At 36.4% G+C, this 16,407-nt stretch overlaps 1 protein-coding gene across 4 annotated transcripts in view; it reads left to right on the top strand.

Annotated features, from left to right (window-relative positions):
- The first annotated feature begins 459 nt into the window (after positions 1 to 459).
- Positions 460 to 16,407, top strand: part of THOC2 (THO complex 2) — a 36,021-nt gene continuing 20,073 nt past the window's right edge. For all 4 annotated transcript variants that reach the window (XR_006104952.1, XM_042478479.1, XM_042478478.1 and 1 more), the window contains exons 1-18: positions 460 to 548; positions 1,786 to 1,856; positions 2,395 to 2,516; positions 3,302 to 3,435; positions 3,612 to 3,778; positions 4,651 to 4,743; positions 5,915 to 6,070; positions 6,833 to 7,005; positions 8,156 to 8,351; positions 8,690 to 8,731; positions 9,141 to 9,271; positions 9,366 to 9,467; positions 10,156 to 10,240; positions 10,559 to 10,652; positions 11,563 to 11,643; positions 12,991 to 13,087; positions 14,388 to 14,505; positions 15,635 to 15,814. Coding sequence is in view for 3 of the 4 variants with exons in the window: in XM_042478479.1 (XP_042334413.1) it covers positions 512 to 548; positions 1,786 to 1,856; positions 2,395 to 2,516; positions 3,302 to 3,435; positions 3,612 to 3,778; positions 4,651 to 4,743; positions 5,915 to 6,070; positions 6,833 to 7,005; positions 8,156 to 8,351; positions 8,690 to 8,731; positions 9,141 to 9,271; positions 9,366 to 9,467; positions 10,156 to 10,240; positions 10,559 to 10,652; positions 11,563 to 11,643; positions 12,991 to 13,087; positions 14,388 to 14,505; positions 15,635 to 15,814 (2,079 nt within the window). In the remaining variant the exon portion in view is untranslated. The remainder of the gene's footprint in view (positions 549 to 1,785; positions 1,857 to 2,394; positions 2,517 to 3,301; positions 3,436 to 3,611; positions 3,779 to 4,650; positions 4,744 to 5,914; positions 6,071 to 6,832; positions 7,006 to 8,155; positions 8,352 to 8,689; positions 8,732 to 9,140; positions 9,272 to 9,365; positions 9,468 to 10,155; positions 10,241 to 10,558; positions 10,653 to 11,562; positions 11,644 to 12,990; positions 13,088 to 14,387; positions 14,506 to 15,634; positions 15,815 to 16,407) is intronic.

Below are 16,407 nucleotides of genomic sequence, written 5' to 3'. Positions count from 1 at the left end.
GGGAGAGAGAGAAAGGGGCCGCTTGGCTCCTTTCTCTTCCGTATCGCTGGCGTGGCCGTTTAAAGACCACTCCAGTGATAACGCACGGCGAAAGGAGCTCCATGTAGACAGGGCACCACCATTTTGATGTACGGAGTACGTGCTAGGGGTAGGGAGCGTCTGTAAAGAATGCTCCCAGGCAACCCTAGCACGTACTCAGTACGTGCTAAAAGGCCCATCTGGACAGGGCCTCTGTTATGCTTGTAAAGGTTGTGTTTTGGGTCTTTTTGTATAGACGTAGTCAGAGTTCTTAAATAACCCATGTTTTATATTAATTTGTACATGATAATTATGAGATTATAGTGTAGGAGCAATTTGTCACTGGTGACTGAATGAAAGTCATATACTGTATACAGTAACTTAATTCTTGTATTGGTTTGCCCTAAGTTGTAATTGAAGACTATCAACCTTGACAGAAGTTATGTACTGACAAGTATTTTCCCCTTTATTTTAACAGGAATTTCGGGATGACATGCCTTCTATCTTAGCTGATGTATTTTGCATATTAGGTAGGCCTCACCTTCTTTTGCCTTCATCAGTGATGCTATTTCTAGTGTGTAAGAACAAGGCAACATAAAAAGGAGGAAGGGAAGAGGAGGGGGGGGAATGTGGCAGCACCTTTAAGACTAACTGGTTTTTATTTTCCTATGAGCTTTTGTGGGCATAAACCTTTGGATCCAGTAGTGAATGATATTAAGGCCTCGTGTGTGTGTGTGTGTGTGTGTGTGTGTGTGTTTGTGTGTCATATTTATACAGTTCTGGGAGTGGGATATAATATAGCAGGATCCAGAAAGATACACATCATGTTCATTTCCCAAAATTTTCAAAGAGCTGGGTGAGGTGACACAGTTCTTTCAGATCTTTATAGTAGTCATTTAGTATTAATGTGTAAAAGCAATAAATCTGCTTATCAGAAGTCAGCTTCCCTGGATTCAAACATCTCTTTGAGAAGATTGATTTTTGTTATATGTTCAATAGCAAGGACTCTTGTATTAATATATGTAGTATGCCATAAGCCCATTGTCTTTGTTCATACCTCTTCTAATGGATTGGAATTTGTGAATTTAATTCAATCCAGCTGTTTCTCTTTCTAGGCTTCCTTTATCATTTCTTTGTTCAAAGACCATGACTGTAAAGCCCTTGCTGTATGCCCAGGAAGGTTGAAATGATCTGCCATTTCTAATGTCAGATTTGTGTCCATCACTCCTCTTGCATAGAAACTATCCTGTTTGTCTGATGTAGAGTGTAGAGGGGTACTTCTGGCATAGGATGGGATATATCTCATTGAAGGAAGAATAAGCAAATGCACTTCTAATGTTGTGGGTTTTGTGATTGGCCCCTGTAACATTTTTCCACCAGTAAATATGGGGACAGAATTGACATCTCAGTTAATAGCAGGATCTTGTCCTGTTTTGCCATCCATGTTATATATTCTTTTATAAATCATATTCATGGACTCCAGATCCATGGCTTCAACCAACTGCAGATCTGTCTGAAGGAGATGTCACTGAGGGAGATGCAGTTATTTTAAAATTCTGCAGTATCAGTTTTTATCAGGTGAATAATCAGACTTGATAATCTGTTCTACAGTTTTATATCTTGTTTTATATGTTGGTCTCAGGCAGTAATGAGTAGTTGTTTTTTTTCCTGAAGTGACTGCTTTACAGAGTGAGTGAAGAATGAGAAATTTGGCAGATACCTCTGTGACAAATAATACCATCTGTTTTGTTCTTGGATTTTTGGTAGACATTGAAACTAGTTGTTTAGAAGAAAAAAGTAAGAGAGACCAGTTCATGCAGTTGGTGTTAGCATGTTTGGTAAGTTATGCTTACATTTATTTTTTATATTAAAAACTGTTGAATTTTAAGAAACGATCAGATGACAAACATTTCTATCTGTTGTTTTTAATATTACTGTCATTACATTACTATTACTTTTATGTTACACATATTTAATTTTCTTATTTTAAAATTAGTATGTCCCCCGTTAATAATGGCCATCTCTTGATATAATAAGTGATAAGTACAGCAATTTTGCAGCTTTTACTTACTTCTCATGTATGTGGGAAAACTAAACTTGGGCTGACAAAAATGTCATATTAAAGAAAAGTCTAGGTTTCTCACCTTTTATCTAATTTCCTGTAAAGAAGGTTGTTCTTCTTGTTGTTGTTTTTGTGGCTGTGGACCAAATGTTGGAAACTATTCCATCACATGAGCTCCCAACCCTAGACTGAAGTGGTATAGCCTAAATAAAGGTTTATCAATTAACTTGAATTAAAATGAGGTCTCATTTTAAGATAATGTAACAGGGCAGGTATTGGTACAAATGATATCTCTGCTCCTCTTTTCTGTCTAGTACTTGGTTTCAGATACTATACTAAAAGAACGCCTGGACCCAGACACATTGGAATCATTAGGGCTTATCAAGCAATCTCAGCAGTTTAATCAGAAATCTGTGAAAATCAAGACAAAACTTTTGTAAGTACAAACATATGCAATTTAATTTATACTTTAATTTATAAGAGGTCCAGCAGAACCAACAAGGATACACTCTGCTTGTCTAGCTCCCAGTGAAATTCATCCACTAAAGTGACCAAATCTGTCTCTGCCCTATAACCAGGCGTGAAACCAGATTAAAATGGGTCTGAGTCTAGATAGTCCATTTCATTGGGAGCTGGGCTCTATCTTGCCATCCCAAACATGAATATGGCCCATGAGTTATCCATTATAGAGGACTCCAGTTAAGGTTTTTTCTGCAGAGGCCTTAAAACTGCCTTATTTTGACATGTTGGAACCCTGCTTTGTAGCTATAAGAGTGTAGTATGGTAACCTAGCTAGAGAGGGTCTCATCCCTCAGAAGTGGCTGTGTGTTCATGCAACAAATGAAAAGCCCCCATATGTGTTCAGACAACACTCAGCCTGGATCTCAATCTTACGTAATTTTTAAGCAAAAGTGATCATACAGCATTTTATTTTCCTATATATGTTAATTTCTTTGAAATGTGCCTATAACTATTTCACTTTTTTATTTGAAATAAACATTCTTCATCATTTCCTTGACATATATACAGGTTTTATGTCTACACAAAGCCATGATAGAAAAATTGTTAGCATTTGAATTAGGGCATGACTCATATTCATGAAAGAATGGTCTGGATAAATAAATGTAAAGATTTATCAGTTAAGCATTGATATAAGTACCATCCTCTTATAATTGTAGAATGCATACATGTTATAATTGTTCTTCATTTGCCTGATTATAGTTATAAGCAGCAGAAATTCAATTTATTAAGAGAAGAGAATGAAGGTTATGCAAAACTGATTGCTGAATTGGGACAAGATTTATCTGGAAATATCACTAGTGATCTGATCCTAGAAAACATCAAATCTTTAATAGGTAAGGCTGGGACAGATGTTATTGTTTAGCATTTTTCCTTATAGCTACATATCTTAGAGTTATCTCACTTTTAGCTTTAATCTGTGAAATAACTGTTGAAAAGATTAATATTCATGTTCCAGAATAATCAGAATCTAAGCTGCTCTACAGTTATAATTTGTCCTTCTCTTCAATAGGATGCTTTAACCTGGATCCTAACAGAGTTTTAGATATTATCTTAGAAGTCTATGAATGCAGGCCAGAATATGATGAATTCTTTGTACCATTGATAGAATCCTACATGTATATGTGTGAACCTCAAACGCTTTGTCATATCCTTGGATTCAAATTTAAATTCTATCAGGTAAAACTTCTGTTTGTAACATTGTGATCTTTTAACCAATGACTTAATGTTTATTATTTAAAATGAAATATGGCCTTGGTTTCTCTGAGTATACAGAAGAAAACTGATATTTGTAATTTCTGGCATGGTTCCAAGTTAATGTTAGCTAGGCTTTATGCGTTGATTTCAGTGGGATCAGATTCAACCATCTTGATTTTTAATAAGCTTCATGATTTTCAAAATCTTATATATTATGTTGCAAGTAATAGCAAGCTAATTTTCAGAGAAACCACAAATTGCTTATCTATGTAATAATAGAAGAGGTTGTGTGTTTCTGAGAATCATAGCACCAAGGTCATGAAACTAGGAGACCTGAAAATTGACATGCATCTAAGGGAACCCAACAAGTGTGCACCTTGGCTTTCTCTACCTTACAAAATACATTAATAAATGTTAATATAAATGTGTCTGAAGCCAGAGCAACATCTTCATTCACACTGTTGTAGACTTATCTAGCCAGTACATAGGTTTCCAGTCAATACAGTTAGAAATTGGCAGGGGTTAGTCTAAAGGGCAGAATTACAGGGATGTGCCCTGCCGTTTTTTCTGTGACAGCCCCCCCCCCCGAGGCATGGAGTGGGCAGACCCCTCCATCAGACACTTATATACTTACATATTGGTTATAGAAACATAAGGAAAGTCTTGCCTGAGAATGAAGTGCTAAGATATGTTTATAAATAACGATATTATAATCTTGAATTCACTGTGGCACTCTCACCTTAAGATGTTTTCTCTGTAGAAAAACAAAACAAAACACTGAACAAGAATGAATGCCACTCTGTAATGTCCTGCTATTCTCTTTGGCCTTTCTAAAATAATACTTTTCTCTTTAGGAGCCAAATGGAGAGACACCTGTCTCTTTATATAGAGTTGCTGCAGTACTTTTGCAACATAACCTAATTGATTTGGAAGACCTTTATGTACATGTAAGTTATTACATGTGTTTTAACTGAGATTGTTTGTCTGTTATTTGTTGTTGTGCCCCACCTCGATCCATTGGGGGGGGGGGGGAAGAAATGAATAAGTAAGTAAGTAGTAGTAAATGGTCTTTAATCTCCTGTATGAGGGGGATTACCTTTACCTTCCTCTAAGGCTGAGAGAGTGTGACTTGCCCAAGGTCACTGAGTTTCCGTGGCTGAGTGGGGATTCAGACCTATTCTCCAGAGTGGAGTAGCACCACACTACTCCAGCTTTTTAGTTCCTTAGATAGCACTGTTTTCCTGTTTCATTGTTTAATCTAATTTCTTGTGCCTTATCTGACTTTGGCATGCACAGTCTTGGACCAGGCATTTGGAATGCAAGTTCTTTCATTGCTTTATTACATTTCAAATAATTAAAAAGGAGGATTTTTAAAAAGAGGAAATTAGTTATCTCTAGGATCAAATCCTTATTGGAAGCAGCATGTTAAACCCAAAATATGTGCTCTGGCGTATTCAGGAAACTGGACTTATTCTAAATTTTTAAACATACTCCTTTGTGGTAGTTTTCAAAGAAATAGCTGTGTTAGTGTCTTGCAGCCTAAAGTGGAGGAAGGAAGTAGGAGGGAAGGAGGGAGAGAAAGAGGTGTGGCAACACCTTTAAGACTAACTGGTTTTTATTTTCATATAAACTTTCATGGATATAAATCCACTTCTTCAGATGTTGTACTGAACAGTATTAAGGCCTCAGGCATAAAGTATATTTATACAGTTGTGGAGTGTATCAACTCACCCAACCCTTTGAAAATTTAGGGTGTTCTATCCTACTCCCACAAATATATAAATATGCGTAATGTCTGAGACTTGAGTTGTATTTTTATAAGGGAAAGGGCTAGGACAGAGCACACTTCTAAAAGTTCTTATCTAACTGATAAAAGCATCACTGATCACACTGAGATCTGTAAGTCTGAACTCAGCTTTAATACTATCTGTGAATCAGTTGAATGTTCAGACAAATATATGGTAACATTAATTGAATCTCCATTTTTACATACCAAGCCCCCCCCCCCCTTCCCAGGAAATAAAAACTAATGTCTTTATCAACAACTAAAAAAAAAATCCAGCAACAAACACCTCCTTTGCATATGTATGTTAATGACTCTCCAAAATGTCTCTGTAGCTTCTTCCATCAGATAATACTATCCTGGAAGAACACAAACGAGAAATTGGAGAAGCTAAACAAATTGTGAGGAAACTCACAATGGTGGTGTTATCTTCTGAAAAGACTGAGGAGAAAGAGAAGGAAAAGGAGAAGGAAGAGGAAAAAACAGAAAAGGTAATTTTTAATAATTTATATTAACTTATTGTACATCTGTTGTGCTGAAATAGATCTAAGGTCCAGTTATTTCACAGGCTATTAGGAGTGTCCAAACAATTCAATTTGACAAGATCTTAGTTAAATGGTAATGCAGTTGCGATGGCAAGAGAAATTTATTTTACCTAATTATGCAGCTAGTACTAACCCAAAACTCTTGGAGGAAGGTGTCACAGTATGAGCCAGTGAAAAGTAATGTCTATAATGTGAACAATCTACCAGTATTATTTTTCTCTTTATGCATGTCCACACAAAATATTCATGAGCTCTGTTGTACTGTTGAAGGCAGCAGGGATCTGGGATCTGAAAAGTTTCTGTACTTCTCTATGCATTCACCCCTTGCTCATTCTTTCATTGATCACAAGGTGGCATTAGTAGTTACATTTATTTGGACAATCTCAGCTTTGAAAATAACTGGGGATGAGAGGAATCAGGAAGGGAATGGTGCTCTTTCCACTTTAGCTCTGTGTATTTTGCTTTTGTTTTCTTAAAGCAAATTTGTGTTTCTTTAATCAATGAAAGGTGATGTTGTCAATCAAAAGAGTTTTTAAAAAAATAAAAAAGCATCAGTTGACAGCTCTAATATTTTGCTTAGTGTGTGGGACACCAGCGTAATAGATGTAAATGTGAAAATTTTGATTAATACTGTATTGTCTAGTCTTCCTCTTGGTTGGTTATAACAATTATCTGTTCTAAAATCTTACTACATGCTTATCTTTTCAGCCACCTGATAACCAAAAATTGGGTTTATTAGAAGCAATGTTAAAAATTGGTGACTGGCAGCATGCACAAAGCATTATGGATCAGATGCCTCCGTTTTATGCAACCTCACACAAATCTATTGCTGTTGCTCTTTGTCAGCTTCTTCATGTGATGATTGAACCACTGTATCGAAGGTGAATGATGCCCATGTGTTCAAGAAATATAATAAGAAATTACATGTACAATTTATATATTTTCATGACCTGACTGCTTATGTCTACTTTTAGTTGCTTGAACCATTTTTAGCTTTTAATTGAATTGCTGAGGTGTAATGGAATATACTGGTTGTGTTCTTGTGCACATCATTTTATTCACCTAATCTATAAAGCTTTTTTTAAAAGTGAGGTTGATCCCAGGTAAAAACAACCAGAAGGTTTCAACAGAAACAATAACAATAACCAAACCCCCAAAATATATGGATTTTCACTTTATTAAACTATTTAGATTGATTTGTTTTACAGAGTGTACTATGTACGTGTACCTCTTCTGTTGTGTAAAAACAAAGAGCTTAGGCTTGAATTTTAAGAGGTTAATTTATGGATAGAGTACTGCCACCTATACTTCTTAAGAACCTTTCTAGAGGATTGTAAGTGCTTCTGAGTAGTGGGATGGTGTATGGAAGCTGCTGAGAGAGGGGGGTATTGTTCAAGATCCTAAGATAACTTAACATGAGGAAGTCCATGCCTCATCCTACATAGTTCAGAGTACTTCCATCCCATCCTCTGAAGAGGCTTTTTAGGAGCAGAAGTGGTGGCGCAGTGGTTAAATGCCTGTACTGCAGCCATTCACTCAAAACCACAAGGTTGCGAGTTCAAGACCAGCAAAAGGGCCCAAGCTCGACTCAGGCTTGCATCCTTCCGAGGTCGCTAAAATGAGTACCCAGACTGTTGGGGGCAAATTAGCTTACTTGCTAATTAGCTTACTTGCTGTTCACCGCTATGATCTTTGGAATAGCGGTATATAAATAAAACAAATTATTATTATTATTATTATTGTTATTAGAGGAAAAAGAGGACAGGAGACCTCAACGAACTTTTCGTTATTAATCTTATGATCCAGGCCATACTCAGTAGTGGTAAATATCTGAATGTATTATGCTTTTATTATGCATTTACTAAGTATTCCTTCCTGTACAAGTCCTTCTTTTTGGAGTGAATTATGCATTGCATGGCATATATTTTGAAAAACATAACTTATGTATAAAATGTATCTATGGAATGAAGTCCTTTGATATATTTTAAGTGTGTTGTGTTAACTATACCACTTTATTTTTCTCCTTTACAGAGTTGGAGTACCCAAAGGTGCCAAAGGGACTCCAGTTCCTCCTTTGCAGAATAAGAGAGCTCCCAAACAAGTAGAAAACTTTGAAGATTTAAGAAAAGAAGTGTTCAATATGCTTTGTTACCTTGGCCCACATCTCTCACATGACCCCATATTATTTGCAAAAGTGGTGCGTCTTGGAAAAGCATTCATGAAAGAGGTTGGCAAGCTTAAAACAACTATTTTAAAAAGCATTGTGCGCAATAGAAGTAGATTAGGAAACTGCTTAACATACACATTTTATGTATATACAGAAAAACATGAATGCAGAGAGTTCTTGAAAAGGCACAAGTAAACAAGTTATATTAAAATGTATTTAAATTTTAAAAATTCTTCAGGTTATTATTGTTTTCAGTATATAGTTCTTGATCTTTTTAAAATTCCATAAGCTAGTTTTGGGATTCAAACTGGGATATAAATTACTCAAACGATAACTTGGTCTGTATTAGGGTTTTTGTCTGAAACCATTGACATTTTTACTTTCCTTCTTTTTGCCAGTACCAATCTGATGGGAACAAACAAGAGGATAAAGAAAAATTGGTGAGCTATCTTAAAATGTATTCTTGTCATCATTTGTAGTATTGGTATAACAGAGAAATAATCACAAATTCAGGTGCCTTTTAAAATTTAGCTTAAAGTAGAAAAGGTCACCATTAAATATGCACCCTAGAGAGAGGGTTAGTGAACTGGTACTCAGGCTGTCTTGGAAGCCAAGAGCACAAAGCATCTAAATAAGCAATTTCTGTTTTATAATTTCTCTGGCTTCTAGGGTACAATAGGCTTCAGATTTGCCTGTGCCCAAACCTCTAATATAATAATTAGAAACAATGAATTATATTGTTCTAAAATTTTCTGGTATTCCATGATTCTACTATAAACTTGTATGGTTGATCAGTTAAACATGCAGCCTTTCGACTCTATTCAGTGTTCTCTTCCTTTTCTCCATCAGGAGGTATTATTCAGTTGTCTGCTGAGTATTACCGATCAAGTTTTGCTTCCTTCTCTTTCTTTGATGGACTGTAATGCATGTATGTCTGAAGAACTCTGGGGGATGTTTAGAACATTTCCATACCAGTACCGGTGAGTAATAACATGGAAAAATTTTATATGGAATATCACAGATGTTTTACAAAATTGTTTCAATCACTTTTTGTCTTCTTGCACTCTTCAACAGTTATCGTTTATATGGCCAGTGGAAGAATGAAACCTACAATAGTCATCCTCTGCTAGTGAAAGTTAAAGCTCAAACAATTGACAGAGCAAAATATATTATGAAGTGAGTTATTTTTTATTCTTTACAGAATGCAAATGAAACAGTAGGAATTACTCATACTAGTTGTGTACACTTGCATAGTAATGTGTTCCTCTGTGTTCAGAGGAGCTTATTTCCAGAATAGGTTTATATAGGGTTACAGCATAAAAACTGCCTGCTATTGATTAAAGTAATGTCCTCAATAATTTTTATACAATTCAGTATTTTATATTTAAGTATCTGAATTTCAAACTGTTCTCAGTGTCATCTGCTGTTCAAAGAATTTATTTTTATTTTATTTCCACTACAATCCAAAATGAGTAACAGAAATCATAAATTGTAAAAGGAGCCCTGGTGGCGCAGTGGTAAATGTCGATACTGCAGTCACAACGTTGTGAGTTTGATCGCAGGGTCTCCAAGGTTGACTCAGCCTTCCATCCTTTCGTAGGTTGGTAAAATGAGTACCCAGCTTGTTGGGGGCAATTGACTTACAAATTGTAAACCACGTAGAGAGTGCTGAGTTCACTGTTAAATGGTATGGTAATGTAAATGTTATTGCTATATGTGAAATTCACTGTATCATATAAAGTTTTGTAGTGGGTGTAGGGAGGGTCAGTCTTGCACTCCACTAAGAAGAAAATAAATTATTGTAAAGCTGTGAATAATATAAAACTGCAGAAAAGAGACACTAAAATATGATGTTCTGTTCCAGGCGTTTAACCAAGGAAAACGTAAAGCCTTCTGGAAGACAAATTGGGAAACTAAGCCACAGCAACCCAACCATTTTATTTGACTATGTATGTAGCAAGATAAGTATTGGTGTATCTTGGCTATTGCATTAATCATACTGAAGTTATCAGGTTCAAAAAATAAGCTGCATTTAAAAAACTGTATTATTGAATGCCAAGTACATTTTTACCATGTGATACTGAAATCTGACAACCAGGTTGTGGCTACTAGTATAGCTTCCTCTTTAGATGTATGGATGAAGTTTCATTCCTTATTGAAAAGGGCTATACATCACATAATAGTTTGACTCAGAATTTAAGGATAGAGATAGACTTTTGACAGCGTTACATACTTGGAAAATCTCATTTTCATCTGATTTTTTTCAGATTTTGTCTCAGATACAGAAGTATGATAACTTAATAACTCCAGTTGTTGATTCATTGAAATACCTCACTTCACTGAACTATGATGTCTTGGCATGTATCCTTTTGTCAAGTTAGAATTTTTAGTTGCCCAGGTTTCTTATTTGATTCACCTTTCATTTTCCAGTGTTTTCCATTTTAGGAGTGCTGTATCTTTGGTGTATTGCAAACAAGCTCTGAAATTTGATGTCATAGATATTATAACCATCTACTACTAATACGCTGTTCAAGTCATTTTTGGTTTCTGACTCTGACATACCTAAGTAAAGCATAAATAATTCATCTTATAAATGTTTGTCTTCAGACTGTGATTTAGTACTAGTGATCTATTACTGTGTTTTAGAATTCAGACTCATGAATGGCTGCTGATATAAAATATGAACCAAACTAAGATACCAGGTGAATGCTGAGTTGACCCTAGTCATACATCTAGAAAGTTGAGGCTTTGACAGAAAGTCTCTTGACTGGGTTCTTCTTTTTGACTTTAGAAAGGGGCAGAGAGCCAGCATGTCATAGTAATTTGAGATTTGGATTAGAATTCCATGAGACCAAGGTTGAGCTCCCTGCTCAGTCATGGAAACCAACTGGGTTGTGTTGGGCAAGTCATACTCTGAGAACAATGATAAGGCTCTGAATAAATCGTGGCAAGAAAGTCCTATAACAGGTTTGTCATAAGATGCAGTTGTCTTGAAGATACATAACAACACAGGGCAATATAAGATGTTGGTAGAAGGGACAAGAGAGTTTTAGGGTTGTAAGTTAAAAATGTCTTTGAGGAATTGAATGAACAAGAATTGTGAACAATGCAGAGACTCTTGATGGGTTCATTCTTCCTACAAATCAAGGCAATAGTCTGTGTACATAGGAAATATAGTTATATTTATGGAGCAAAATTACAACATGCTCAGTGCTGTATATGGTTATGATAATATGATTGTGAGAGGAGAATCTTTCTTAACCACAAAAAGATTGCATAATTGAAGCACTGGCCAATCCAGAGAAAGAAAGGATGAAACTTGATGACACTACAATATCCAGTTGGCTTCAGAGTTAGTATTGACTTTAAATATTTCTGTATGCATGTTCAGTTTCTGTATGCATGTTCAACTGTTTAGGCCACTAAATGTTAGTTAATTAGTTTTGAGTTTTGATTGGAACATAATGGATCTTACCTTCCCATTAACATAAAATCCACAGGGTGATTCCATATCCTGTCTGATCTTGGAAGCTATGCAGGGTCAGCCCTGGTCCATGCTTGGGTAGGACACTACCAATGAATAGCAGGTGCTCTAAGCTATATTTCAGCGGAAGGCAATGACAAAACACCACTGAGTATTCCTTGCCTAAGAAAACCAAATTAAATTCATGGGGTCATCATAGGTCAATAGGTAACTTGAAGGCACATACACTCAATTCAGTCAAAGCAAAGAAAAAAAATCAGTAGCACTCATTGCTCCCTCCCTAGTCACAGTTAAGTGGTAAATAAGTACAAATCTTTGCCAGAGCCATCATACAGTTCAAGAAGCCTGACAGAGTGACACTGAAATTCAAAAAGGTGAAAGTGACTTCCACATCCCAGAGGAAAAGGAAGTGCCATAGTGCTTTAAAAAAAAAAAAGCAGCTGTACCCTACACAGATCTGCTCACCATGCTTCACATTGACCAAGTATGCATAACAGGGCTACCAAAGAAGATCCAAATGTGTGGGGGGTGGATGGGATGGGGCTTTCTGTTACCATGCTGCTGCCAGTAAGCTGGGAACCGTATCCCCATAATATCCCGTGCACTTGCAAAATATTTGGATTTCGAAGATACATAGGTCACTACTTAAATGTTGATCAGAGAAGAGTGGAGAAAAAGCCAGGCTATCTGAAGGATAGTATTGTCCTGTCTGAGCTCTAAGTTCATTAGGGTAGGCACTTCTTTTTATCTTATTGCCTTCAGGTGCTTGTTTTTGTGGTTGCTTCCAGACTTTGGAATACCTTCTTTGCTGCCTTTTTGGTGGCAAATGAAGACGTTTCTATTCCAGCAAGCCTTTGGGAATTGATTGTTAAGAAGGACTTTTTATGGTAACCTACAATCTTTAACCTTTGTTTGAAAGCAATATTTTAAATAGTTTGTATTCTGTTGTTAGTTTAATGCTGTTTTAATCACAACTTTTACATATTTCCAACTATATTTGTTCATTTTGTACTTTTCTGTCTTTTCTAAGCTGCCTTGAGTCCTATTCTGGGGAAAAAGCAGAGTGTAAATAAAGGAAGGGAGGGATGAAGGAAGGGAGGGAAGAAGATCAGGGTGAATGACTGCTAGTAATACATTATCAGTTCTGGAATGGTTTTACCAAGGAGTGTTTAAAACAGATTCTAAGAATAATATCTTTTCCTGTTTTTACTTTAGGTTTAGCTAGTTTTTGTGGTGCTGTTTTTCGCAAATATCCTATAGAACTTGCTGGTCTGCTTCAGTATGTGGCAAACCAACTAAAGGCTGGTAAAAGGCAAGTAGATTTTATGTTACTTTTTTGTTTAAAAATTTTGTAATTGTGCTGAAATAGTTTAAGTAGTGTTATTAAGTTGTGAGTAATTTGCCATACCAAAGTTGTTATTGTGTGCCTTCAAGTCATTTCTAATTTATGGCAACCTTAAGGTAAACCTATCATGGGAGTTTCTTGGCAAGATTTATTCAGAGGAGGTTTGCCATTGCCTTCCTCTGAGGCTGAGAACATGTGACTTGCACAAGATCACCCAATGGGTTTTATGGCCAAGCTGGGAATTGAACCGTGGTCTTCAAACTCATAATTCAACACTCAAACCACTACGCCACACTCCACTTAAATGTGTGAGGCGTAAGAATGTATTAGAACATGTATGACTGGGTAATTGCATCAACCAGCATGATATAATGGCTTGAGTATTGGACTACAACTCTGGAGACTTGGTTTCGAATCCTCAGTCAGCCATGGAAATTCACTGGGTGATCTTGGGCAAATCTTATTCTGTCAGCATCAGAAGAAGGCAAGGGCAAATCTTGCCAATAAAACCCCACAATAGGGCCGCCATAAGTTGGAAATCACTTGAAGACCCTCAGCAACAACAATAAAATTTCATCCAGCAACTGGGATTCTCTGAAGTGACCCAGGGCTGGATTAGGAATTCTGATGACCCAGTTAGATGTGAATCTGCTGTGAAGCCACATTGCAGTGTTTGTAGACTGCATAAAATTCTCTTCCATAGGCTATAGTTTGGTGCTGTATCCTATCTTTGGTTGCTGTTGTTGTATGCAGCACCTGGTATAACTATTTCTAAGCACAATTTTTAAGTGCTTGTTTTGAGCTATAAAGCATGATACATCTTAAATGCAGATTATCTATAAGATTATATTGTCTTGTTTGATCCTGCTTTGGTTTTCATATCTTTTGGGGCAGCTCTTGATCTTGCCATCTTCACAGGTAGGTCTGGTGGGAACAGGGCAGATGACCTTTCAGTGGCTGCTGTCACTAAAGAAACAAGGCTAGATCTGCCCTTGGTGTCATTCCATTTGCAAGTGAAATGATTTTTAAAAATTATTTCAACAGCCTTCGGAAACTAACTTGTTATAAATAAAGGGCTTTTAATTTAAATAAATTAATTGTGTGCTGTACTGCTTGTCTTTTAATATATATGTTGTTGGCTTTTAATTCTCCATATGGCTTTTGTAGGAATGTAGGCATCAAGAATGATGTGCTGTAAATTACTATATACATTGCACATGGTTTGATTAGTGTTTTGTTTGTTTATTTGTAATGTTTTTCTCCATAGCTTTGACCTGCTTATTTTGAAAGAAGTGGTGCAAAAAATGGCTGGAATAGAAATCACTGAAGAGATGACAATGGAACAGTTGGAAGCCATGACTGGTGGAGAGCAACTCAAAGCAGAGGTATCTTTGCAGCTAGCTGAAAGGAAAAGAAAAGTAGATGAGATTGGCTACGTCCTTTGATGCTTTTTTGAATAGATGAATTATTGATAATACGAGCTATGAAAGAAAAAAATAACTGACTGTTGAAATTATTTAATACCAGACTTAGATGAGTGTGTGCATATACCTAGCTTATATGTAATGCTTGCAATGTATTGAAGATCAGGGGTGTTCTACAGGTTTGTGTATGCCTTCTTTCATGGACAGAGATCTCTTCTTCTGGTCTTAATCTTCTGTAATTGTTGCTGTCTTTAAGAAAGGTTTGCTACTCATAAGAGTTTTAAAACTGATTTGCAAACCTGTTTTTAGATCCTAGTTAGCATTAACAGTGGTGGTGTCTGATATTTAACATAAGCAATAACCATCCTGAAAAGGTAGGATTTGTGTTGGAGAGGAGCTGGATTGAGAGAAAGGGGCTTATGTTCTGTGGACCTCTGTTTCAGTAATTTTACCCATATATCAATTTTCAGTGTCAAGCAGAATTTATTATTAATACATAACAAAGAGTTCTTTATTGATATGCAAGAATTGCTGTGTATAAATCCTAGTGGTGCATCTTGTCTGATGAGTAAATCAGTGAAATGATTTATATTGCCACATGAGTCATTGGCCATGTGTTTGAACAAGTTAAACTGTGCTATGACGCTAAAAGAATAAGATTGATTTTCTTCCCCCACACACCAGTGAATTCATAGAATAATGCCTTGATTTTCAGCAAATGAAAATGTATTATACCCAAATTGATAAACTAATTTAGGCAATGTAAAACTGCGAAATGATCATAGTGTATCATTTCTAATGTAACAAAAAACTATGCTCCAAAACTGGTAGGAAATGAGCAGCCCTCCCTCCAGATGTTGGGACTGCAAACCATAGCAGCCATAGCCAATATTGAAGGAAGGTGGGAGTTCTAGTTCAATAGTACCTAGAGGGCTTTCCAATTCTCACTTCTGTTGAAAAACAAACAAAAATTGAGTATTTACTCCTGAGAGGGAAATGGGGAGAAGGGTATAAAAATCTTCTTGGAGGCTTGTTTTTATAATGATAGACCTAGTTTTATGTTAACTGTTTTTCTTATTTCTTGAATCAGGGTGGTTATTTTGGTCAGATCAGAAACACTAAAAAATCTTCTCAGAGGCTAAAAGATGCACTTTTGGACCATGATCTTGCCCTTCCACTGTGTCTTCTCATGGCTCAACAACGAAATGGTGTGATCTTTCAAGAAGGAGAAGAAAAACATTTAAAGCTGGTGGGAAAGCTCTATGATCAGGCAAGTAGAAATGGTCATATATACATTTGTTTAAAATTCTAAAATCTCACTGTTTGTAGGGAATCTACATAGGTATAGTTCATAGGTATATACTGTGGTATATGTATTGGCTGGTTATGTAATCTTGAGTTTTTTGCATCTTAGTTTTCTGTTTTTTTTTCTGTGATTTGCAAGACAGAAGTCTGCCTGTTATCAGCATCAGACATGATATTCTTTTTCCATATATCTGGGGTGAGAAACATGTCATCCTCCAGATGTTGTTGCCCTGCAGCTCTCATCGGCCCTAGCCAGCATAGTGAGCAACAGGAGGGATGATGGGAATTGCATTCAGCAATACCTGGAGGGCTACATTTCACGACCTTCCCATATAGAATGCTGTTGGTTTGTTTGACATGATGATCAGGTTCTACTGGTTTGTTCAATTTCCAAGTACTATTTTGGATATGATTTCTATGGCCTGTTACAGACAGCCAAAATAAAGCTGCTTCGAGTCACAGTGGAGGTATGGTGTTTGAATGATGCATGCGTCCTAAGAGTCCAGAAGTCGCACCAAAGCCACGCTCCAGCCCTAAGGACTGGAGTGCAGCTTTGGT

This window comes from Sceloporus undulatus, chromosome 7 (genome assembly GCF_019175285.1).
Source record: "Sceloporus undulatus isolate JIND9_A2432 ecotype Alabama chromosome 7, SceUnd_v1.1, whole genome shotgun sequence".
NCBI lineage: Eukaryota > Metazoa > Chordata > Lepidosauria > Squamata > Phrynosomatidae > Sceloporus > Sceloporus undulatus.
This window is presented reverse-complemented; position numbering and strand designations above follow the sequence as displayed.